At 36.2% G+C, this 25,396-nt stretch overlaps 1 protein-coding gene across 4 annotated transcripts in view; it reads left to right on the top strand.

Annotated features, from left to right (window-relative positions):
• The window catches only part of ptprea (protein tyrosine phosphatase receptor type Ea), a 73,844-nt gene that overhangs the window by 32,467 nt on the left and 15,981 nt on the right, over positions 1-25,396 (top strand). The window contains exons 2-5 of one of the 4 annotated variants that reach the window (XM_084433619.1): positions 6,093-6,440; positions 21,128-21,202; positions 22,744-22,834; positions 23,196-23,269. In XM_084433619.1, coding sequence (XP_084289745.1) covers positions 21,133-21,202; positions 22,744-22,834; positions 23,196-23,269 — 235 coding nt within the window. In that variant the 5' untranslated portion in view covers positions 6,093-6,440; positions 21,128-21,132. Of the gene's footprint in view, positions 1-6,092; positions 6,441-13,986; positions 14,104-21,127; positions 21,203-22,743; positions 23,105-23,195; positions 23,270-25,396 lie in introns of those variants that run through there. The other 3 variants (XM_084433622.1, XM_084433620.1, XM_084433621.1) reach the window with 3 other exon arrangements.

Here is a 25,396-nt window from a genome sequence, read left to right as displayed (position 1 = left end):
CCCAAATGCGCATGCGGGTCACGCACATGTGCACATTACATGACTAAACTTTCATTCAAAGAGGCTTTGTTGAGTATTTACAGGACCGTTGCTGTAATCCTGGTAAACTGTAGCTGCTCTTTGCTCGGATAGATTGCATGTTAATGGAGGTTTTAAATATAAACCCTGATCTCCAGTGCTAGAAGACTGTCTACTGGCAGAACAAACGCTGCTAATTAGTGTGATTCTTGCCCAGGGACACACACACACACACACACAGCACTTTTAAAGCACACAGATCCAGATATATATATATATAAGTGAAACTGCCTGTATTTTTCAGCTTTTTCTGACAAACAGCGTTCGTTCAGGGATGTTTAGCGTCTCAGGAGACGCTAAAGGTGATTGGATGAGCAGTGTGGGTCTCAGCAGTATTACACATTCATGAAAATGAAGCGCAAATGGCCTTTGCACATTTAATAGCTGTTCAAATCTTTCTTTTCTGACTGTATAATTTATTAGTAGTGCTTGCTAAGGAAGGAATCACTATTATTATTGCTCATACTTTGCTTTGGGGAGTTGAACAAACCCCTGACCCATCACATGTGGTGCATAACTCGTGTGTCAGGTTGAATTGCGGTGTGCTATTGTTGTTCAGAGCTTTCCTATGTTTGTAGGATATTCACACGGCTCTTTTTTTTTTCATGCAATTTAATGCTATTTTTATTTTATTTTATTTATTTATATATTTATTTATTTATATTTATATTTATATTTATATTTATATTTTTATTTTTATTTTTATTTTTATATATATATATATATATATATATATAATTATAATTATTATTATTATTATACTTTTTTTTTTTTTTTTTGCACTAACATTTGTGGTCTTTTTGTCATTTTTAAAGCTTGTCAGACACTATTTTTTTATCCACATCTCATTTTGGAAAAACATCTCTGAAATTAAAAGCAGAAACGCAGCTTCTATTTTTGCCGACGTACTTGCATTTAATTCCACTCTGCAAAAATGTGCAATCTGAGTTTTGAATGAGGGAATATTTTTCTAGGCCGATGAACTTTGAATGCATTTAATGCATTGTTGTGCCGGGTTTATTCTATAAAACAGATGTGAATGAAGCTGGCTACTGACAGACGATCAGCTCTGTTCGTTCAGGATGCTTCTGTGGTGTGTTCAGCGCTCAGGACGTAAGACCTATTTTGCTGTCATATCCAGAGAAGGAAAGCCTGTTATCATGTAACTGAAGCTGAAATCAGTCTCGCAGGACTCTCGCTGTGGAGAGCCTCAGATGTGACCTGCTGGAGGAGAGCAGGTTTTATTCTCTACTCATCAAGCGAGTTCACGTGCAGGCCATCGCCGTCTGAGATCTGCTGCTTTCATCTGCTCTTTAAAGGTTACACAGACATTTTTCTGCTCGCCAGGGACAACAGAAACACACAGAGAGGCACAGAGACGTGTGATTATTGATGTTCCGCCTCCTACATTTCCATGGAGATTTTTTGGAAGCATTATATTAGTATTGCCTTTTTGAGTCATGATATGAAAGGAAAGATGCTAATGCTGATTAATCGGCCAATAACTGCTCCCACTTACCTGGTTAACAAGGTTAATATTTGTTTTATGTGTTTTTTTTTTTTTTTTTTTTTATGTGTGTGAAATTTGAGTATGTATATATATATATATATATATTCAAAAGCCCTAAATTGCACATATTGGTCAGAGAAATCCATATTTTCTCAGGGGAGCATGCCCCCGAACCCCCCTAACTACCGCACATTTCTGTCAGTTTTGGACTTCCCATTTTTATGTTTAAATTTACATTGTGAAAAACAAGGTTGTGTTACATATTGTGGTCTTCAGCAATTTTTACATAGTATCGTCATCATATCAGTGTAGATGTAGATGGACCAAAATAAAAACATTAAAATAAGTATTAAATAAGTATTGTGATACTTGGTGCCACAGTGACAATCTTGTCCCAAAAAGTATTGCTATACCACGATACTCAATATGTTGTCCCATGGCGAGTCATTTTTCCCTATTGCACCAACACAAAATTTGAGGGTTCCCCCACCTGCCAAATCCCACTTTAACCACTGCATATACATATACATATACTTACACATACATACATACATACACACATATATATACATTTACATATACATATACTTATAAATACATATACATATATATGTGTGTGTGTGTATGTATGTATGTATGTATGTATATACACACAAATTATTAATTACTGATTCTTTAAGCATCAATTGTTTCAGATCAAATGTTGATTATAATGATTTTACAGTGGTAACTATTCTAATCTGGTGGAAACCATGGTTATCATGGTCATTTTGGGCAAATTTTGAAATATAAATGCATGATGCATTATCCTATCATGGTAAAGTTTTTATTTATTTATAATAATTTATTTACCATTGTCATGGTAAAGTTGGCATGGAATTGACTATTGTTTTGTGTTACCTACTTTGATGTATATCTGGTCAATTTAAAGGCACTCTTAATAATGAGATGTGGCCACATCACCCACAATTCCATGCGTCTGACAACAAACTTGGTAATATGGTAACCCCACTCATGCCGGATGCGTAGACTAGATGTTCACCAGCTTGGATTGCACAAGCATGAAAGTCCTGTAGGCCTATATGCAGCTTTTCCCAGGTAGATAAATTGTACTTTGTCACGTCTGTCTGTTCCTCCTCCTCCTCCTCCTCCTCCTCATCATCGTGTCTATCAATTGTCTTTCCTTTTTTCACTCTTTATCCAAACCTTCCTCCCACTCCATTCGATCTCTCCGTCTCATTTAAATTCATGTATGGCATCCTCTGGAGGGGCAGCTGGGATTATATGACACACAGAAGCTATCTCTGCGTTCAGGCTCCGATGTGTGGCGATGCCGAGAGCTGTTTCAATTTTAAAAACGCCATCTGAATCTGATGGACTGACGGCTGCTGAATTTGAATCAAGTCCTGGGTGGTGGCTTAAGTTGGTGAAATATCTGGAGCTATTAAATGTATTCACTCCCACTGCAAACAGCAACAGTGAGCTCCATATAAACGAGGCGTGAAGTCGATTTCCTGTGTAACTTGTGTATTTGAAATGGTTGTGTTTAACAGGACTCGTTCATTACGTTAAGAGGGAATGGCATTAGAGGCACTTGGTATTAGTGATGCTATTGCTCAAACTTCAACAAACACGTACTTCAGCGATTAACTCGTCCTGCATTATTTGTGCTACAGACACGAATGATACCTCTAAACCTAAGTATATTTGTTGAGTGTTGGCTTTTTGGACGATATAATGGGTGAAAAGTATAGACTTCTGTTGAGATTTTTGTAGATGAGTTTGATCTTTGTCTGATGTTATTGAGACAAAGTCTGACATATCTTGTCTGAATACAGGGCATGACTTGAATCAGATTAGCAAATGGGTTGAAATTGAAACCGTGACTCACAAAGTAATGACTAAATGTGTGATTTAGTTCACGACTGAACATGGTTTATTACCATCATTCAGTGTGTTTTCCCTGTGTGTCAAGGCCAGGCACATACATGTGGAAAATCCAAACTTAAGACCCTGTGTTCGTTATCCCCATTATTCTCATTGTGTCAAGATTATTATTACTGTGCATGGCTCTCTGGAATACATGATTCTGATTGGTCAGTCGTGCAATTCTGCAGGCGAATATTTGTATATAATATCTCTAAACTATATAATTGGCCGTTGGTTTGTCCCTGGCAACCAATTTCCTATATAGCTTCTCATATCACTTTGTGGTCTCTTTCTTCAAACATAATATAATTATTTAGCCAGTTTACTGTCAGTGTCCTGGTAGCGGGACACTTGGCATGCTTTTTCGTTGCCTTTTCCCCCTATATCACATATCACACACAACTTGGTTAAACACATGGCTTTCATTTTCTTCTTTAGACTCAAATTATTTTGTAAAATATATAATTTGCATAAAATAAAAAAATATGCAGTTCAGTTTGTTTACTTTACAGTAAACAAAAAAAATAATACACTTTAATTTTTTGAAGTTGCTGTCACTTATTTATGCACATTTATTTATTTTAATATGTGGCCATATAATACATTTATTTATTTGAATATTTAGCCATATAAAGTGCATTATTGCCCCCCCCCCCCTTTTTTTTTCAGGAAGTATTTTTTTCATTCGTTTTCCCCATAGGGATTTTAAAATCGTATTTGTTAAAGAGTTATAAGCCATGGAACAAGTCAAGTCAACGAGGTGAATCATAACAGCAGACACTTGGATTTGAAGCAAAAAAAGTTTTTGAAAAGTCAAACAAAAATACAAAGGTACAAAACCGTGTACTTAATGGCTTAAGTGAGGGAAAGAACTACGATCCCATTAAGCACAATTGAATGTGTGTGTGTGAGTGTGTGTGTATATACAGACCCTTTCCAAAAAATTTGAATATCATGGAAAAGTTTATTTATTTCCATAATTCCATTCAAAACGTTAAACTTCCATAGATTATAGATTCAGGGCCCACAACTTAAACGATTTCAAGTATTTAGTTGTTTATTTGTACATAATTTGGGCTTCCAGCTCATAAAACCCACGAAAACAGGATTTCAAAAAATTAGAATATTACATGAAATCACACAGTATTTACACAGTGATACCATGGTCATTGAACCAGGTTTTGGTTCTTTTGGCAGTGTGGGGAGGTGCAAATCCTGCTGGAAAATGAAGTCAGCATCTCCATAAAGCTTGTCTGCTGAAGGAAGCATGAAGTGCTCTGAAAATGTCCTGGTAGACGGCTGCGTTGACTCTGGATTTAATAAAACACAGTGGACCAAAGTCCTCTTTTCTGATGAGAGCACATTTTGCATCTCATTTGGAAACCAAGGTCCCAGAGTCTGGAGGAAGAATGGAGAGGCACACAATCCAAGATGCTTGAAGTCCAGTGTGAAGTTTCCACAGTCTGTGTTGGTCATCGGCTGGTGTTGGTCCACTGTGCTGTCCACTCAACGCAGCCGTCTACCAGGACATGTCCAGAGCACTTCATGCTTCCTTCATTTTCCAGCAGGATTTGCACCTGCCCACACTGCTAAAATAACCAAAACCTGGTTCAATGACCATGGTATCACTGTGTAATTACTGTGTGATTTCATGTAATATTCAAATTTTTTTTAAATCCTGTTTCGTGGGTTTTATGAGCTGGAAGCCCAAATTATGTACAAATAAACAACTAAATACTTGAAATCGTTTAAGTTGTGGGCCCTGAATCTATAATCTATGGAAGTTTGAATGGAATTATGGAAATAAAGAAACTTATCCATGATATTCACATTTTTTGGAAAGGGTCTATATATATATATATATATATATATATATATATATATATATATATATATATATATATATATATATATATATATATATATATATATATATATATACACACATATATATATATATATATATATATATATATATATATATATATATATATATATATATATATATATATATATATATATATATATACACATATATATATATATATATATATAGACCCTTTCCAAAAATTTTATATATATATATATATATAAACAGGTATTTTGAGAGTGAAGGGACATAAACTCGATTACATCATTCGCAGTGCTTCATGGGAGAGGGTGGAGCTAAAAAACTATTTTTGCGTGTTGCTTATTTCGTCTCTCTGATGGCTGTAATTTTCTGTACAACATCACAGGTAATGCAGTATTTCACCAGGAATTCCACTGTTAAACATGATTATTTAAAAAATAAGCTGAAATAATGCGGGCTGACATCTTAAGCAGAAGCAAATACTATGGATTAACAACCGCATATCATAGCTCACAGTTTGTCTGTCTTTAAAGGTTTGTAAGTTATTGTTAAAATCAATTTCCTTATGGAAAGAATTAGAGTTTTTACTTCCGGAACCCGACTGTTGCAGTCTATAACGAGGGCCTGACTCTGTCAGGGTTTATTGTGCGATAATGACTGGCTTACATAATTACCAGAACAAACATCTAACCTGTGTCTCTGTCTCTCTCGTTCTCCCTCCAGGTATCATTGAGCTCCTGGATATCTGCTGCACCTGTTCACTTTGTGGATCTGTGGAATGGATAGATAGATAGATAGATAGATAGATAGATAGATAGATAGATAGATAGATAGATAGATAGATAGATAGATAGATAGATAGATAGATAGATAGATAGATAGATAGATAGATAGATAGATAGATAGATAGATAGATAGATAGATAGATAGATAGATAGATAGATAGATATCTCAGAGAGAGTATGAGGCAAAGTTTTAAGTCTGAAGGAGCGATGTGACGGTTGGATTCCTCCTACAGCTCGCCGGCTACAATGGACCTCCAAATCATACACTGAAACCTCACTGCTCAAGGTAGGGTCAAAACATTTCCTCAGTAAATACGTCTGGAAAAAGTCTGTCAGGTTTTTGCTGTTGCTGTTGCATGTTATTTTTTTCTCTGAAGTCCAAGATTTGTCAAGGTGTCTTGCGCCAGTTTAAATGACACATTTCCAGTCTCTCACTCACATTTAGTATTAAACAGGCAGTTTTTGCTACTGTACCTTTAAGACTCATCTGTAGAGGGCAGTTTTGCTGAATACAGAATAGATTTTGATGTGAATATGGTTGGACATATGTTAATGAGCTCATGGTTGTGATGTCAATATGCAAGGATTTCTGAGAAAGATGTTTTTGCATTTTCTGGATGAACCGAGGAGGGATTTTTGAGTTGTGAATGTTAGAGTATGTTGACATTTCTCTCATAATGGCCACATTAAGGGAATATCCTGCATTTAATTCAGAAGTAAAAAAATGTTTGTTTAATGTTGTTTACCACAAAACACGATGAGCTTAAATATACCCACCTCCATCTTTTTATGTTCACGCAAACACACTAATGTTTTTAAGATCCATTTACATTCAAATAAGTCAAGCGTAGAAAGTCTGGCCTGTCGGGTTCATTTTCATTTCGTCTTTTCACACGTAATGAAAGCTGCGTGTTCAGCACAGTCACACTCTCTGATCCTCTCAGTCTGCAGGAATATTCAAAGGATTTTTTCCTGTTCTTTTTGTTTTCTCATTGTTCCTGTTATTGCTGCTTCACCGGCACAGCGTTTCTCATTATCAGAGCTGTTACCAAACGCTCCACAGAGGCCTGAAAACATGGAGGTATCCCAGCGGGTTGTGTGCAAACGCGTCTGCGGATAGACCGTGCGCGTGTGTGTGTGTTTGTGAGTCTGTGCATGTGTGTACTAGTGTTCAGGACTTGTTTAAGGAATGTGTGGAAGTGTATGTATCTTATCCAAAGGTTAAGAAGTGTTTCAGACTCGAGCAGGAAACCTGGCTGCACAGGAAAGGAAATAACTAATCAGGCGGCAGATGGAGGACAGCATGTGCTACACACACACACGCGCACACACACACACACACACTAGGGATGGATGACATTTTTCAGCTTTTTGACTATATTTTCTATGTTGATGTTCATACATACAGTTCAAAAGTTTGGGGTTGGTAAAATCTTTTTGAAAGAAGTCTCGTATGCTCACCAAGACTGCAATTTTTTATTTTTTATTCATTAAAATCAATAATTTTATTAAATATTATTACAATTTAAAATAAATGCTTTCTATTTGAATATATTTAAAAATGTAATTTATTCCTGTGATCAAAGCTGAATTTTCAGCATCATTACTCCAGTCTTCAGTCACATGATCCTTCAGAAATCATTATAATATGCTGATTTGCTGCTCTAGAAAAAATATATATTATTATTATTATTATCAATGATGTAAGCAGTGCTTCATATTTTTGTAAAAACACTATATATATATATATATTAGTCTGTTTTTACACTACTTTTTTTTTTTTGATTTAATAGAAAGATAAAAAAATCAGAATTTATTTGAAATTTATATTTTTTGTAACATTATAAATGTCTTTGTCACTTGTGGACACTTTAGTTTCTTCAAAAAAAAATCGTACTGTTGTCAAACTTTTTTGTATATTTGTGTATATTTCTTCTGAAATGGTTTAAATAAATGATTGTTCCCAATTAGATTCAGGAAAAAAAGTCCACATAAAATAGTTTTAAATAATTAAAATAATCATGTTTTCTTAGGTTTTTTTTTATCTTTTCATTACAACAAATAGTTTACACTGATTCAGCTGTTCAGTATTTTTGCTGCAGAATAATACAGTTCATTGGCCAAATAAAAGCACATTAAAATCATCGTGATTATTTACAGAGTTGGCTGATTTTATATTGTCAGCAAAATCACTGCGAATCACCCGTACATTCATGAGCTCTGTACTAACACGTCTACACTCACAAATGCTCATCAGAAACCCTGTTTATGTGGCCCGGTCTGTCCGCTCCAAACGACAAGCGGAAGTGTGTGAAGTGCCGTTCATCTATCAGACTGGAGGTTGTCCTCCTGATTGTTATCATTCATCACACTGTGATATTTACAAGAGCTTTGCTGCTCTCTTCTCTCACAGCATTAACAAAAAGAACATTCATGTCGTTCCAAACCTGAATTGATTTCTTTCCTCTGTAGAAAATGAAAGGAGAGTATCCTGGCTGAATGGGGACCAAAAATGACTAAAAAGCACCATTAAAAATAGTCGGTATGACCGGTGTGCTGTCATCCAAGGCTTATGAAGTCATATGAGAGCTTAATGTGAGGAATGAGCACAAATTTCGACCTTTATTCGCTGCTCTGTTCTTTTGAGTCCACGTACACTCGTACATACCGTTCAAAAGTTTGAGGTCTGTGAGGTTTTTAATGCAGAAGTCTCTTCTGCTCACTGCTCATTTGCTTGATCGAAAATACAGTAAATACAGTCATATTGTGAAATATTATTACAATTTGAAATAAATGTTTTCTATTTGAATATATTTTCAAATGTAATTTATCCCTGTGACGGCAAAGCTGAATTTTCAGCATCATGACTCCAGTCTTCAGTGTCACATGATCCTTCAGAAATCATTCGAATATGATGATTTGCTGCTCAAAATCAGCATTATATCATTTTTGGAGCTTCAATGTCTATTCTTATAATTCTAAGAGCAGCGTAAGCATTCTGTGAATAAGAAGGTTTGGAATGTGGATGAAGTGTTCTATTAACCCGATGATTCCATCCAGACGGCGTTTCAGCATCTTTAATGATGGTGAAAACACTAGAGACGTCTCTCCTCCTCCGTCTGCTCAATCTCTCATCTCTCTCTCTCCGATCGTTTGAGTCTTTTCATTTCCTGCGCCGTCTCGGCTCAGGACCAATCAAAGCTTGGATTGCCCTCCCCTGCTTTCCTGCATGGATTTCATGTCTCATTAATAAAATGCCAGCACACACATACACAAACATGTGCACACACTCTTTCCCTCTCACAATGAACCATCCGATTCATCAGAGCGTGTTATAATGTCACGGCTCCCCTTGGTTTACAACTCTGTCCTGTGTAGTGTCCTCAACGGAGACTGACATTCTTCTAATCCAATCAGTCATGGGTGGGTGGGGCTTATGGTGAGAGCTGGACTCTGATTGGCTGTTTATTTCACTGCAATATCTGTCAGTCAAATGTGGCGTTAAAGGTGAAGTGTGCAGTTTTATGTTATAGATTAACATAACCCTGTGGTATTTGGGATCTAGTTATTCAATTCCATTTGGTGATATTAGTGGTGCAGAAATGACACACTTCACCTTTAATAAACCAACGGCATGATAAGAACGTTTATAAATTAAATTATTTTATTGTACAAAATTCATGAAAAAAATACATCAAATTCTAACTTGCTTTGCAGTGTTATTTTAGTATTATTCACAATCTATTCTATTTTATATTAATATTTGGAATTGGCCTTAATTTTAATTTAAGTGTTATGTGCATTTGTCCTTTTATTGGTTTCTTTTGAAATAGTTATATTTAGCTTTAATTTAATTTTCTATTCATTTTAGTTTTAGTCATTTTAGTACTTCAATTTAAACGTTCATTTCAATTAGTAGCCAAGACAAAACTTTTTAATTTTTTTAATTTTTCATCTAGCCTACTGTTTATACTTTATTTCAGCTTGATATCAATAAATGAAAACTATTTTTAATAGTTTTAATTTTAGTTTGGTGTTGTCAAACAGTGTTGCATTACAATCAATTTCAGATTTATACAATCAAATCCCGGCCTACGTTTTTTTTTTATTATTCTTGTTCAATATCCTGTTTCATTCAGAAATGGTTGCAAATGCAGCTTCATGTTGACTTTAAACTCAAAGAATATTGCGATTCAGTCTCAGATTTTGTTGCAAGTTGTTGCAGCTGTGGGTGTTTTGGGAGGTATGAGTATCTTTACCATGTTTACCTCTTTATTTGCTCTGATGTGTCAGACTGGCACTGTGTTGGCAGTGGCCACGCCCCCTCTGTATGATGCCACCCCTCATGTGACCCGGCCTGCAGAGAGAGAGAGAGAGAGAGAGAGAGAGAGACACTCGGCCTGAAGGGGCTCAGATCAGTGGCCTCTTGTTGTGAGTGTGTGTTTGTGCGGGGATTGTTTATGTGTGTGTGTGTGTGATCAGGACAATAGCGCTCAGTGTAAATCCAGTGCGGCCCAGATTTTTATAGTTCTTTCTCACAAGCCAGTCCGAGCGAAAAACATCCTTATGCAACCTTAATCAACAACATGGCACTGGCAGTCTGCTCCCACACAGCACGGCATGCTGTAGTCTGTCAGGTTGAGAGCCGGGCATCTGGAAACAGTCTCTGAGGAATTCTGCAGGGTGAGAATGATCTGACTGAACCTGCTGTGTTACGTCCAAATAAAAGCTTGAGCATGCTCTGAAAAGCTGGTTGTGATGTGACATGGAATAAACTGTTTATTTTAATAATGTAAGGGCATAAATCATCATACAATACAATGAAAGTAGTTCATATGACTTGTGCTCTATGTTCCAAGTCTTCTGATGCAATACGACAGGCTTGTGATATCACTGTACAGAAGCACTGGGCTCATGAATATTAATTAGCTTGCACTGATGCTGTGTTGTATTCTGTGGTCCCGCTAGCTTATTAATATTCATGAGACAAAATTCACTTTAGTAGTATTTACAAATGTATTGTCTGTGTAAATGCGCATTGTTTTGAATGTTTTAAATAGGTTAGACTTTAAGTTTAAGTATCAAGGCCATTTTATGTTTGCTCAAATATTTGTATATTACATTTCATGAAGTATACATCCAGGATGTCAAAACTGAAATTTCAACAAGAGAAGATTAGAAATAAAACTTACAAAATCATGTAAATCAATTCTCAGCATAATGAATTTCCCAGCATAATACATAATTATGTTTTTATATACACTATATATGTATTTATTTATTTATTTATTTACTTACTTACTTACTTACTTACTTACTTACTTTTTTATTTATTTATTTTTATTTACTTTTTTATTTATTTATTTTTATTTACTTTTTTATTTATTTACTTTTTTATTTATTTTTATTTATTTACTTTTTTATTTATTTTAATATTTATTTACTTTTTTATTTATTTTAATATTTATTTATTTTTTAAACATTTTTACAGGACATGTAAAGTTAGTATGGTACATTTTTCTCACTTAGGTTCCTGAGCAATTTTATTCCAGCCAAATATCAATCTCTTAATAACGTCAAGTTCATCAGTGTAGATTTTACACAAAATGTGCATCACTCAACTAAAGTATAAACCCTAGAATTAATCTGCTAATGTTGATCTGTTCAGGATTAATTTGTGTTTGGGGAACTGGGCTTTCGTTTCATGTGAAATCACAGGTTACCTTGGCTGTGAAGATCAGCTGTTGGATTGTAGAATGTAAAAGCTCAGCTGGCACGGCCTGTGACGTACATCTGTCCTCACACACTCATCTTCAAAGAAACGTATGCCAGATGCACATAAAACTGTAGTTGGGTGTTTAACAGCGTGTCTGTTTGAAATTTACTTGTGGTCATGGAACAGTTAGATATTGTTCCATTTTATTGGCCTGACCAGGTGTTTGCCTCTTTCAGTAAACCGTGGGGTGTTTTACTGGAAAATAAAGTGTTCTGGAAAACTTAATAATGGATGACAGAAATATAAATATATATATGTTTACAACAGTGTACTTTTATATTCATTTATTATACACACTGCAATATTCATTAAAAAACAAGAATAGTCCATTTTGATTACATGGTGACTTTAGTATATTTTTATTTCAGTTGTATTTTTTAGAAATGTTAGTGCTTTAGCTTAACTTACTTTATTTGTAATTTTTTTGCAAGTTTTTCTTCTAATATTCATATTTCACATGATTTCAGCTTCATTTCAATTTACAAAAATGCGTTTTAACAGATTGATTTTTAGTTTTTATTAATGATAACACTTTTTCCTATGTTCTAAAATTGCTGAGCTTAAAGGAACAGGTAAATATCGACTAAATAAGTTCTATAAAGTAATAGAAAAACAATATCTTTGTTGAGTTGTTCATGCCTGAAGCACCATTAGCTCTGGCACAAGATGACTCTTTCGCTCGACCCTTCGGCTTCAGCAGGCTGATTTATTTAGTCAAGATTTGGCAACAAGGTGTAGTTGTATGAGACGGGTCTTTGACAAATGCAATATACTTGTTTAAATCCGCATTACTGCATAACCAGCATTAGCTTCTCGTTCAATCTGCGGATGGCTAGCAGAATTGATTTGCGTGTCAGATTGTGTTTCTCCAGGGAATATTTCAGCAAACACCAGAGTGAAATGAGCCACGAGGAACGTTTCTGGACTAAAAATGCACGTTTTAAACCAGCAGAAATGAAGTTTGTGGTCAATATGTTCGACGTAGAGTCACATTATGATCAAATATACCTGTCCTAAAAATACGAGTTTGGACGTTGGATCCAAGAGTGCATCTCTATATTGATGCATTTTTTCGTGATCATATATGTGTGTGTGTTTCTCACGCAGAGCCCAAGGTCGCAATCTTCGTTTCTCAAACCACATCGGTTGTCACGTTTCCATGGCAACCCTCAGGAATATGATGCGACTGCTGTCTGGCATCATTCGGGTCTCTGTATATCTGATGTGACCTCTCTGTGCAGGCCTGCATTAATGCGCCGAAGGCTATTGGAAGTTGGGTGGAGGGTTAACTTGACGGTCGAGACTCGCTTTGAACGTTTAATGCGGTGCTGTTGTTGTTTGGTGGTCGTTGTGGGTTTGTGTGTTGGGTGAGTCTCTTTCTCTTAAATGGGTCAGTGTGTAAAAACCCACATGGCAGATGGACCATCTCGAGAAAAGATAGAATGAGAAAATGAAAAGGCCTTTGCTCTCTGTTGGTTGAACTCGTTTTAATGGCGTCTCCCAGGGTTGACTTTGCTTTGAGGTTTCTCTGAATTAGACCAAATGTGCCTGGCTTAGTTTCCTACAGATCCGTCCGTCTGATTCACAGAGACAGTATTGTAGCAGGCAGGAGAACAACGCTCAGTAGGTCCAGCAAAGATCAAAATCAATTTAGTAGGTTATTTGGCTGGAAACCTGTCTAGAGTCACATTTCATACAGAAAACAAAAGAAATGAGCAACAAATTATATTTTGCCTAAAGAAAATGAAGCCTGCCATGTGGGTTATATATATAACTACACAAAAAAAAATGTGACTTGTGTCTATGTTCTGTCTTACAGTATGCTGCTTTTTTAAAGTGATATGTTCTTTAACACTTTAACACATATCTTAATGCAAACGAGCTCTTCACGTGTCAGAATTGCTAAGTGAGATGAAATGAGAACGACAGAGTGTAAAAGTCACACTGTCATTCTGTGAAAATCTTGGTCAAATTACATTTACAGATAGAACAGAACGATATGAGGGGAGAAACGTGCCAACATCATCTTTAACAGCAGCGAGCAGCGTTCAGAAGAGACTTTCTGTCAGACCTGCCAGGAATTCGGAAAATGAAAAAACTGTAACGGGGGTTTACGAACGTTGCAATTATTTTCAGGGAAGCGCACGGCTAAAGTAGATCCAGCCAGACTCAGGTAATTCACACACTCTAAATATCTCTGATCTGAATATCTACATCATTTTGGGGTGTGGTAACCGCAGAATAAGTGGAATAATTGACTGTGGGCCGTTGAATTAATGCACACTCGAGGTGCTAATAATTCAACGGGCCGTTGCCAATTGTTCCTGACACATGCTGTTTTTAGAGGAGTTTTTGGTGTTTTTCAGGCTGGGTGAACTGCTTGATGCCTAGATAAACCACCCAAAAACTGATTACTTTTACTGACACTTGCGGTGCAGAAAGTGTTTTTCTGTCGTGGCTGTCGCACGTGTGCTGGCATGTTGTGCATGGCATCGAGTGTTTGAGACGTTTTGTTGTCTTTCCCTCTGCACTTATTTTCGGTGGTATCTCTACTATAAGACAGACACGCGTCACCTGATTATAAGCTGATGTTGACAGTCGAGTGATGTCGTGGGTTGGTAATGCTGTGTTTTGTGTAAGTAGCTCCTGCAATCTGTAAAATTACTGTTTAGTCAACAGTCTACATGGAGAAGGAAGGAGTTTACTATGTTTTACTTCATAAATACTAATAAGCTATGAATCTCACCCCTTTTTTAAATTATTATATATTTAAAGGGGTGGTTGAATATGATTTCACTTTTCTAACTTTAGTTAGTGTGTAATGTTGCTGTTTGAGCATAAACAACATCTGCAAAGTTTACAATTCTCAAAGTTCAAAGCAAAGGGAGATATTTGCTTTTTAAAGAAATTGCTTTTTAAGGACTACAACAAACGGCTGGTAGAGACTACACGACATTCCTCCCGGGTTAGTGACATCACCAACCCTAAAATTTACATAAACTCCGCCCCCGGGAGCGAGATTTATAGATTATCATGACCGAATATTAGGGGTCTAACGATTCATCAACTACATCGATGGATCGATTTATATTCTTAATGATCCAACTACATCGATCTGTGCTCGGCAAGTTATATCGATCTAGACATATATCGATCTAACATCGTTTTAAAAGGTAATGAATCGATTGTATCGATACTATGAAATAACGCATTGGATTTAAGCACGTCAGACTTTATAAGGATGTTTTTTTCTTAGCACTTATAGGCCCGGTTTCACAGACAGGGCTTAGACTAAGCCAGGATTAGACCATAGATCAATTAGGACATTTAAGTCATTTTTATAAACATGCTTAGAAAAAAACATTACCGATGTGCATCTTAAAACTAAAAAGGCACTGATATATTTTTAAGATCAGTCAGTGCAAGTTTATTTCAGTGGAAACAGCTCAGACTTACATTTTAGTCTAGGACTAGTCTTAAGCCCTGTCTGTGAAACCAGGGGTTAATGATAAAGGCATTAAACATTACTCGATTCAGTCTGCCTATCTGTGACGTGATCGCCATGCGTGACGCGCCAGCAGCAGCGCGAAGACAAGCAGCGTAAAGTCTCTCACCTCAGAAAAACGGACTTCCCTGTCCTCTCAGCCGCTATACTGCAGTAGCGCGCACTCTTCAATTGCACGCGCAAATGCAGCGGTGCGCGCTGCAGGCTTATATCGTTTCACTAGCCTATATATATAAAGCACAACATAAACTACAAGCATGCAACGTCGTTACGTTTTAAATTAGAAAAAAACGTGTTGTCCAGATTCAGTATCTGCAGTCAGATGATGTTGTCAGGCTATATGTCCGTGTCATTATTCTATCATTATTTTCATAACTTGTTACGAAATAAAGTCTCTCACCTCAGAAAAATGAAATCTCATGTCCTGTCATCGTTATACTGTGCTCGTAGCGTGCACTTTTTAATTGCACGCGCATAATTAATTGATACCTGATTCCCTTTCAAGAATTTTTGGCTAAAAAGTCACTGAATCGATTTCAAGTCACTGAATCGTATCGAATCGTATCGTTCTAAATGAACCAATATCGTCCTTGAATCGTATCGACAACCACGAATCGCGATACGAATCGAATCGTTGTTAAAACGAATCATTACACCCCTACCGAATATGATAATCAATGACTACTAGAAGATAACTACACATAAGCTACATAAATTCATCAACTAACCATTCAGAAATGTCCTGTTGCATTCTACATGTTGTCACTTCTTCTTGAGTCTCTCCATCTTTGTCTGAATCCGGTTTGAACATAAAAGGCTAAAAGTGTTTGAAATTTTCAGTGCAAGTCTGTGTGAGGTAAAAGGACACAAGCTGTTGAAGCTCCGCCCCCTGTGCCAGTAGCAGCAGCTCATTTGCATTTAAAGGAACAGACACACAAAACGGTGCGTTTTTGCTCACCCTCAAAAAGTGACAATTTTAACATGCTATATAAAAATATCTGTGTGGTATTTTGAGCTAAAACTTCACATACACACTCTGGGGACATCAGAGACTTATTTTACATCTTGTGAAAAGGGTATTATACCATTTACTGTGTGATGTAAATTTTTTATGCTTATTACATTATTGAAATATTATTATTGGCAAATTCTGTTGGAAGCAAGTTTCTCCCTACATTTTCCGTTATGAGGGCTTAATTATTTCCTAGTAGAAATCAAGTCCAGATCAGATTCAGTTTAGATGCAAGACGGCTCAGTAGGTTTTGAAGCATATCTATACTCTACATATATACATTAGTTTCAGATGCATTGATAATTTGGTCAGACACATTCAACCCAAGTACGTTTACACTTCATACACAAGCATACACACATACTTTCGTTCTTCTTGCTTTTGCTGATTGCATAAGGAAATGACACGTCTGTGCGAACACAGGAGCGTTCCTCATTTATAGACCGAGTGGTCGCTTGGAGTTTACGTGTGGGCTGAAAACCCCCGCGACAGAGCGTCATTAATTCATGGTTAGCAGCTTAGAGACAAACACACAAACAGAGATGGTCTCACTTACCATTTAAATCAGCGAGTGCATCCAGGGACGTTTCCGGCACATGTTGGGGACGGGTTAAGGCCTCACCCAAGGCTATCTGCAAATGTCTTTCGTATAAAAGGAGCCTGTCTGCTAGCTTTACCCCATGACCTATTTACAGTAATGACTCTAAGAAGTGCCCTATATGCTGAGGGCATAGACAGCAGAACGCTCCTGACCATAGCAAACTCGTCACATGTTCTCTGAAGGAGGTAAGTGTGGGACGCAGGGATGGAGGAAGGAGACAGGCGAGGCGAGGCGAGGCGGGAGAAGAGGTTTCAATGTAATTATGTAAAGGTAAAAATTAGCATTAGTGTTGAGTTTGTTTAAACACTCGGAATAAAATTAAAATTCTGTCATCGTTTACTTTATGCACAATATATTGGCATCATATAGGTTATTAGGTGACATAAGTTTTTATTTTAATTCATCAAAACTAAATATTTAATTGTGCATGCTTATTTTCTCTATTTTTAGGGGATTTAGATTACCTTTACCATTATCTGTGTTGTGTATAATCTAAATGTAATCTTCATAAAAAATGTTTTTAAAAAATGTGTATTCAATACACTACCGGGTTTTAATTTTTTTTAAACCCGTAAAAAAAAAAAAAAAAAAAGGCTTTGTTTTTAAAAGAAGAACATACATTTTCTTTTTCAATTTTAATATATTTTAAAATGTAATTTATTCTTATGATCAAAGCTGAATTTTCAGCATCATTACTCCAGTCTTCAGTGTCACATGATCCTTCAGAAATCACTCTAATATTCTGATTTGCTGCTTAAGACACATTTCTGATTATTAACAAAATTTGAAAATAGTTGTGCAGCTTAATATTTTTGTGGAACCTGTGATACTTTTTTTTTTCAGGACTCTTTGATGAATATAAAGTAATTTTTTGTAACAATAAAAAAAATATATACTGTCACTTTTGATTTATTAATGCATCTTTGCTGAATAAAAATGCTAGTTTCTTTCTATTTCTAAAAATAGAGTAATGACTTACATTTCATTATATTTCTGACACAAAATTATGACTTAAGAAGCCTTAGACTATGGCACACACATCATATGGATTAATTTTATGATATATTTATGTTGTTTTTGTGTTAGTTTGTCTCCATTCACTGTCATTGTGAAAAAGAGACAATCATACAATTCCTGGTTTGGAACATCATGTGGGTGAGTAAACGATTTTTGAAACGGGACTTTGGAGAAGCTCCACACAGTCTATTAACACTCTGGAGTCTGAGAGACACAGATTTGTCAGACCCATTTGCCTGCAGTAAAGTGTGGCTACACAAGATTTATGTGTGTCACTGATTTGCCCCACTTACTTTAACAGTTTCCCACTGTGTCCTAGCAAAAACACAGCAGTGTGTGTGTGTGTGTGTGTGTTTGTGTGTGTGTGTGCACTGAACAGGAAACCTTGTCCCCACTGTGCCCTTGAACAATACCTCTTACCCCATGCATCTCCACAGAGACGTACTGAAGTCCCTCTGGATAAAAAGCATATGCAATTGCAAGATTCTGTGCATTTGCATGCATTCACTCGGATGCAGTCTAAATGTATGCAATGGAATATAAATATATTCATGCTTACCTGTGCAGTTGTTTGCCTGGGCTTGGCTATCAGCCCTATATACCGCATGAAACGGGGAGGGTCATTTCTTCTCATTATAATTCTGCCATCAGTCTTTGTGCCACTGCAGGCAGCTCTCAGCTCTTTATTAAGTGCTGTGGGACAGTGTATCGACTCAAACGCTCCGGACTCCGGTGTGCTCCGGGATACTGTCGAAAAATGCAGCATTTGATCACGGTTTATCACAGCGGCTAATGCAGAAAGCACTTTATTTCACTCCCGGCTGATGAATGATGCAGTCTGTGAGGTTACCAGGGAGAAAGTCTGGTGTACGCTGATAATGCAACAAGAAGTAGTTGAGAAAAAATGTCCATGAACTTTTTCATTATCAGGATTTTCGATAAAGTATGTGTATGCATAACGGAAAGTGTATATTTTGGGTGATGTAACGCTCCAATATTTATTTATTTTACTTAAAAAAGTTTTCTTAAATTTATAATAACCTTTATAAGCTGCTTTTTTTTGCAGTTCACAGTTCTGTGGTGTGACAGACAGTTTGTTATGGTGTTTTGTGTCTGGTTTTAGAGGGAACTTTTCAGGTAGTCAGACTGGGAGACTACATCTGGTTTATCTTTTATCATCTGGATTTAATATATTATACACTGCTGTTTAAAAGTTTGGACTAGAAATGAAATATACAGAAATTAATAATAAAAAATAATAAATAAAATATTATAAATAATGAATACATTAATTTATTAATTTTATAATAATTATTAATGCATAATAATCAATAGTAATCAATAATTAATTAAGTAATAAAACATATATATAGAGAAATTGATCACTTTTACAGAAAGAATGGCTTAAATAGATCAAAAGTGACTATAAAAACATATAATGTTACAAAAGATTTGCTGTTCTTTTGAACTTTCTATTCATCAAAGAATCCTGAAAAGAAATACATCATGGTTTCCACAAAATTATTAACCAGTACAGCTATTTTCAATTCATTGATAGTAATCAGAAATGTTTCTTGAGCAGCCAATCATCAGAAGGATCATGTGACACTGACGACTGGGGTAATGATGCTGAAAAGGAATAAATTACATTTTAAAGTATACTCAAATAGAAAACAGTTCTTTTAAATTATAATAATATTACACAATATTACTGTTTTACTGTATATTTGATCAAATAAATGCAACCATGGTGAGCATAAGAGACTTCTTTTAAAAACATTTAAAACAGTGTATCTTTGGCATAACCTGCACTAGTGAATAATGCACGATAAGACCAGGAATGAGTGTTGAAGTCAATGTAAAATCAGCATGTTAATTTTTTTTTTTAAGTACAGATACAGTACTCCTTGTACTTTGTATTCAAATGTATAATCATGGAATGCAATAATTGTCTGAAATAGTTGTAGATTGATTCGGCTTGAACTTCACATGAACTACCCTACTTTTTGCTGATAGTTTGGCAGTCTTGGAGTTTGAACACCTCCAGGATTCTCTCTAATGTTGAGTGGTTTGCGTTGCAGGGCCGCAGGGATTCGTCTGTAACCGGTGTCTGTTATATATGCATTGTGCTGGTTTAGTGAATTAGCAGCAGCACCCACTTCATTTTCTCAATGAGGAGCATCAGCGTCTGTGCGTGGGTGTTTTGTGGAGTATCTTATCTCTCTCGAGCAGCGCTGATAGCAGAACTGAGACTGAATCAATTCTTGTGGCTTTGCCCAGAAGTAGCCCACGACATCTGGCCTCCAGATAGAGAAGATAGAGGCCGGCCTACATCCACAAGCACACACTAACACTCTCTCTCTCTCTCTGGCTTACTCTGCTCATCTGTGCATTTACTAGTCTTTCAAGCTTTTGGGTTAGGGATTTAAAATATACCCCTAACCAAAAGTATGATGCATATTTGATCATGTACTGTTTGAGTAATGAGTGAGAGCAAATTATGAGGAGAGACTCAGTCTTGTCCTCTTCTGCCACTGCTAAATGTGTCAATCGTGTGATATGCAGATTAAGGGAAACGGCAGACACCACTGATGGGGAACAGGAGATAATCTGCTTCCCCCCAAAAAAATACCCTTTCAGATTTAATAATGAACAGATTATGAGCCCTTTAACACCTCTAAATTCAGATTCTAGAATTGTAAATTCTAGATTAATTCAGATAAGGATCTTATTTTTAACCCGCTTGATAGCACATTTTGTATGGCACATGTGCACCTAAAATCCCCCCAAAACTAAATAATGATGTGTAATCTACGAGAAAGTGAAGTTTAAGAGTTTAAATGTCAGATGCTCTCAGATTTAAAGTGTTCGTACTGGAACTGTATTTAAATGACTCTGGTGACATCTAGTGGAAAAGTAGGGAAACATTTTTGTCTGTGTCCGGTAACACAGTGCTGGATGTCTCTCTGCTCTGTTGTTTTTGAATAGAGTCTCATATAAATCAGGAAATTATCGGAATATTTCTAAATAATTTACTGATATGCTCTCTTCTTCTCTTGCAGACACAATGGTCCTTGTTTTTTTCGTAACAGAAGCGCCACAAGACACATCCAATTCAACAGAGACCAATGGCTTTGGTAAGTGCTCATCATTCATAGTTGATAATAATAATAATAATAATAATAATAATAATAAAATGAGATACTGTTTTTTTTCTCTCCAAATTCTTCCAATTCTGAATGCAGAGTATCACATTTATCATACGCACAAAATACTTTATTTAGCAATTTAGTGAAGATAAATTCCTAAATAAAGAAATAATACCTTTAGAATGTCTTATATAGGCTGTATCTTGTATTATTTTGAAATCAGATGATCCATCCATCCATCATTGTTTTATTGTCTGTCGTACTTTTGTCACTGGCTTGATGTGTGAAAACAGGATCCTGTGATACAGCTGTTTCACTCAAGGTGGCGCTAGATGATGTCACCTTATTCACACACACTGGAAAAAAAGTTGCTGTCTTAAATTCGGTACAATCAACTTAGATGTTTAAGTCATTTCAACTTGAATTATATTTACTGACTTAAAAAATGGGTTGAAACTTGCACTGTAATTTTTTTTTGCTGCAATCAACTTGGATGTTTAAGTCACTTCAACTTAAATTACATTAAACTGACTTAAAAAATGAGTTGAATCTTGTATTACTAGTAAAAAAAAAGTTAAAGCAATGTAAAAACATATGTTTTCATAACTTATTGATCATATCATTTTTTAAAGTGTGTATAACTTAAAAAAAGTTGAAAATTGCTTAACTTATTTTGATGAGTTAAAGCAATGTAAGAACATATTGTCATAACTTATTGATCATATGTTTTTTACAGTGCATAAAAACATTTAACAAATTTGAAAGGCGGCTCTTGCAAATTAAAAGTTTCTTTTTTTTCTGCAAATTCATGTCAAATTTGTTCTTGCAGCTCAAAAAAAGGTTCCATATCGAACCTTTTTTTAATATAATAATGCCCAGAATGCATTGTTTTCTACAGTACATTACAGTTTTAATAAAAAAACACAATGTAACTGTCAGAATTATTATTATTACTATTATTTACTGCATATCTAATTTTATTTATTGAAGCCATTTTAAATTTGAGACATTTTCAGACCTTTTTTTTATTTATTTTTATTGAAACCTCTATAAAATGATGACAAAATGTAGACATTTCTCACAAATACCTGAACAACTGTTGTAAACTCACCGATACCGATTGAATCAATACTGTAACAAATGTTGTTGTTGTATAACATTTTAGCAGCGAGATGAAATTTGAATCCTCCCTGGTCGCTGTCAGTGTTTAAGCATTACGTAAGCATCAGTGTGTATTAGTGTTAAATCTGCGGTGGATCACGCAGACTGCTGCAGTAAAGTGCTGATCGCAGGATTTAGCGGGTGATTCTTGTCAAACCTGCTGTTAAATGAATGAGCGATGCTTATCCCCGCAGTCAAAACAGCTCCAGCCTCTCTATTAAATCACTAATAATGCCTTAGCTTGACTGGCTGCCATACCTCACTTAAACACTAAGTGTGTCTGTTCCGGCTCCAGCGGCTCTGTTCGCGGGCCAGTTTCCTGTTCTTTTGTTCACTGTGGGTTTGACTGCCTCTCCTTCTTCCTTTAGAGGACTCGTTCAGCACACACATCCTGCCCATACTGCTGGGGCTGTCCGTCTTGCTGCTTTTTCTAGGGTTGCTGACCTGGTTTTGCCACAGGTATGGCACACAACACAACCGCCGTGAGTTAAAAACTGTGAGTCTGTCATGCTCACAAGCTCCGCCCCTTTCTGATAAAGGGCAGGGACAGGAACTGAGGCATGCTGTCACACACACACACACACACACACACACACACACACATTTATTCATACATTGAAGTAAAGCCACAGATTTTCACATGGTTCTAGCAGTAAGAGAGTGTGTTGTGTAGCGTGTTGTCCGTGGAGAAACAGCACCTCTGATGAAAAAGAGCTCGAGTTTTCGTTGGTGAGACAAACTTGAAGACTTAGGATTGTGATGTGTATCGTCTTCACCTGATATGTTTAACCCTCCTTTTCTTTTCTTTTTTGTCTTTCAGGTTGAAAAACCAGAGGAAAGCTGTCATCACAGCCGTCGACAAGAAAGTACCGAATGGCATCCTGGAAGAGCAAGGTACACGGTTTCTTTATCTCTGAGTCTATCGGTCAGCTGTTAAAGATTGGCTAAAAGTAACCGGTTGGTTTTGAACGTCCTGTTGTAAAGTGAGACGTCTTGGCGAGTTTCACTTTATCAAATGTGCTGTATACGGCTTCCTGTTGCCTCAAGATGTAATGTGCCTCTTGAAGAGAGCAGGACGTGAGCGTGTTCGTGTGCTAAACGTGTTATTCTATCCAGAACGACTAAAAAGTTCACTTTGGCTGTGGATTATAGATCATATTATGCTGATTTTTGAGGAATGTTGTCATCTGCATCCACAATGATTACAATGAAACACCAAACCATTGATATAATTTTTTTTTTTTTTTAAGATGACATTATTTCACAATTTTTTTTACTAAATCGGAACTATTTTAATAACGGATTTAAAAGTTTTAATAAAAATTTGACTTTTTAAACTCAACTTTCAGGCATGACTTTGTCAGCCAACAGTACTACTTTTTCTTTTGTAGTTTAATATTAGTGATCAAATACGTACACTATGAATCTTTAAACGTTGTTAGCTTTGGCTAAACTCTGTGTATTGAATTATTGGTTATACTTTATCTCACAGTGGCGTTGTTACATGTAGTTACTAAGTAATAACTATAAATTACACGCAACTAACCCTTAACCGAACCCTAATCCTAACCCAATAGTGAGTACATGTAGGTAATTAATATTACTCAGTATAATTACTCTGTAACAGAGACACCTTAAAATAATGTGTAACCAAATGATGTATCGTTTTGTGTCATGGTTACAGCGATGTACGTGGAAACATGATGCTGTTTGTGGTTCCATTATCAATATTTCCTCAAAAATATTCAAACATGACTAAAACTATGTGAAAGAGGAAGAAGGTTCTTTTTTAAACATATGTTCCTGTTTGCTTTTATTAGAGTTTGCATGTTTGACACAAAAGCTGTGGCTCATGGTTAGCCGTAGGAAAGTTAAATCACAAAAGCGGTCTCTACAAGACTAGACTGTGTTTCTTAGACAGCAATCAATGAGATTAGCCTTGGATTTAGTCTCCAGAATCTCAGATTGTTCTCTCCTCACAGTCTCCTCTAGATGTTCAGAAGGGACTCAGGTTTGCTCTTACAGGGTCAGATTGTCGCCACAGATTGTGTGTCTTGTCGGAGGTCTCGCAGATTTATGTGATAGGCTTCCTCTGCACTCTTTCTCAGATTATCCTGACGGAAATCTCTCTCAAGGAATACTCCGTAAACCAAGGTGCAGGAAAAGTTGACTGTGTTCAATCCAGTTGGCATATTAAAGGGATAGTTCACTTTGAAATTAAATTTTGGTATGTTTTAGCTTACCTCAAGGGCATCCAAGATGTAGGTGTCTTTTTTTCCCGCAGTAGTTTCAATTGTGATATTTTTAGGTCAAACCGTTCTTGTCTGTCAGTCATTTAATGCAGGTCTATGGTCACTGTCTCAAAGAGCATGCACAGAGTCCAAATTAAAACAATTCCCCGTCATCCAAATTAAACAATTCCCCATTGTAAGTACACATTGATGGCAAGACACGAAAACGAACAGTATTTATATCGTTTTTACCTCTTATACACAGCCACGTCCAAGTGATCTGATCTGACGTGTATGCAGACTGGTGCATAGATACACTAGATGTCACCTTAAAGACATTCGTTCCAATGAACTGCTGTAGACAAGGCGACATCTAGTGTATATATCTATGCACCAGTCTGCGTACACGTCAGACAATTGTTTAATTTGGACGACGGGGAATTGTTTTAATTTGGACTCTGTGCATGCTCTTTGAGACAGTGACCATAGACCTGCATTATATGACTGACAGACAAGAACGGTTTGACCTAAAAATATCACAATTGAAACTACTGCGGAAACAAAGACACCTACATCTTGGATGCCCTTGAGGTAAGCTAAAACATATCAAAAATTAATTTCAAAGTGAACTATCCCTTTAACATTTCAATCTGAGAGATTGTTTCAGTGTTCAGGGGTGAACGTCACACCTGTGTAAAGGAAGCGGTTTACCAACTTTCTCCAGCTCTCTGCGCCACACACACTCTGTGTGTTTGTCTCTTTGATGTACACTACCGTTCAACGGTTGGAA

Source organism: Rutilus rutilus, assembly GCF_951802725.1.
Source record: "Rutilus rutilus genome assembly, chromosome: 16".
NCBI classification, from domain to species: Eukaryota; Metazoa; Chordata; class Actinopteri; order Cypriniformes; family Leuciscidae; genus Rutilus; species Rutilus rutilus.
The sequence above is the reverse complement of the archived record's forward strand: the minus strand, read 5'-3'. Positions and strand labels throughout refer to the sequence as shown.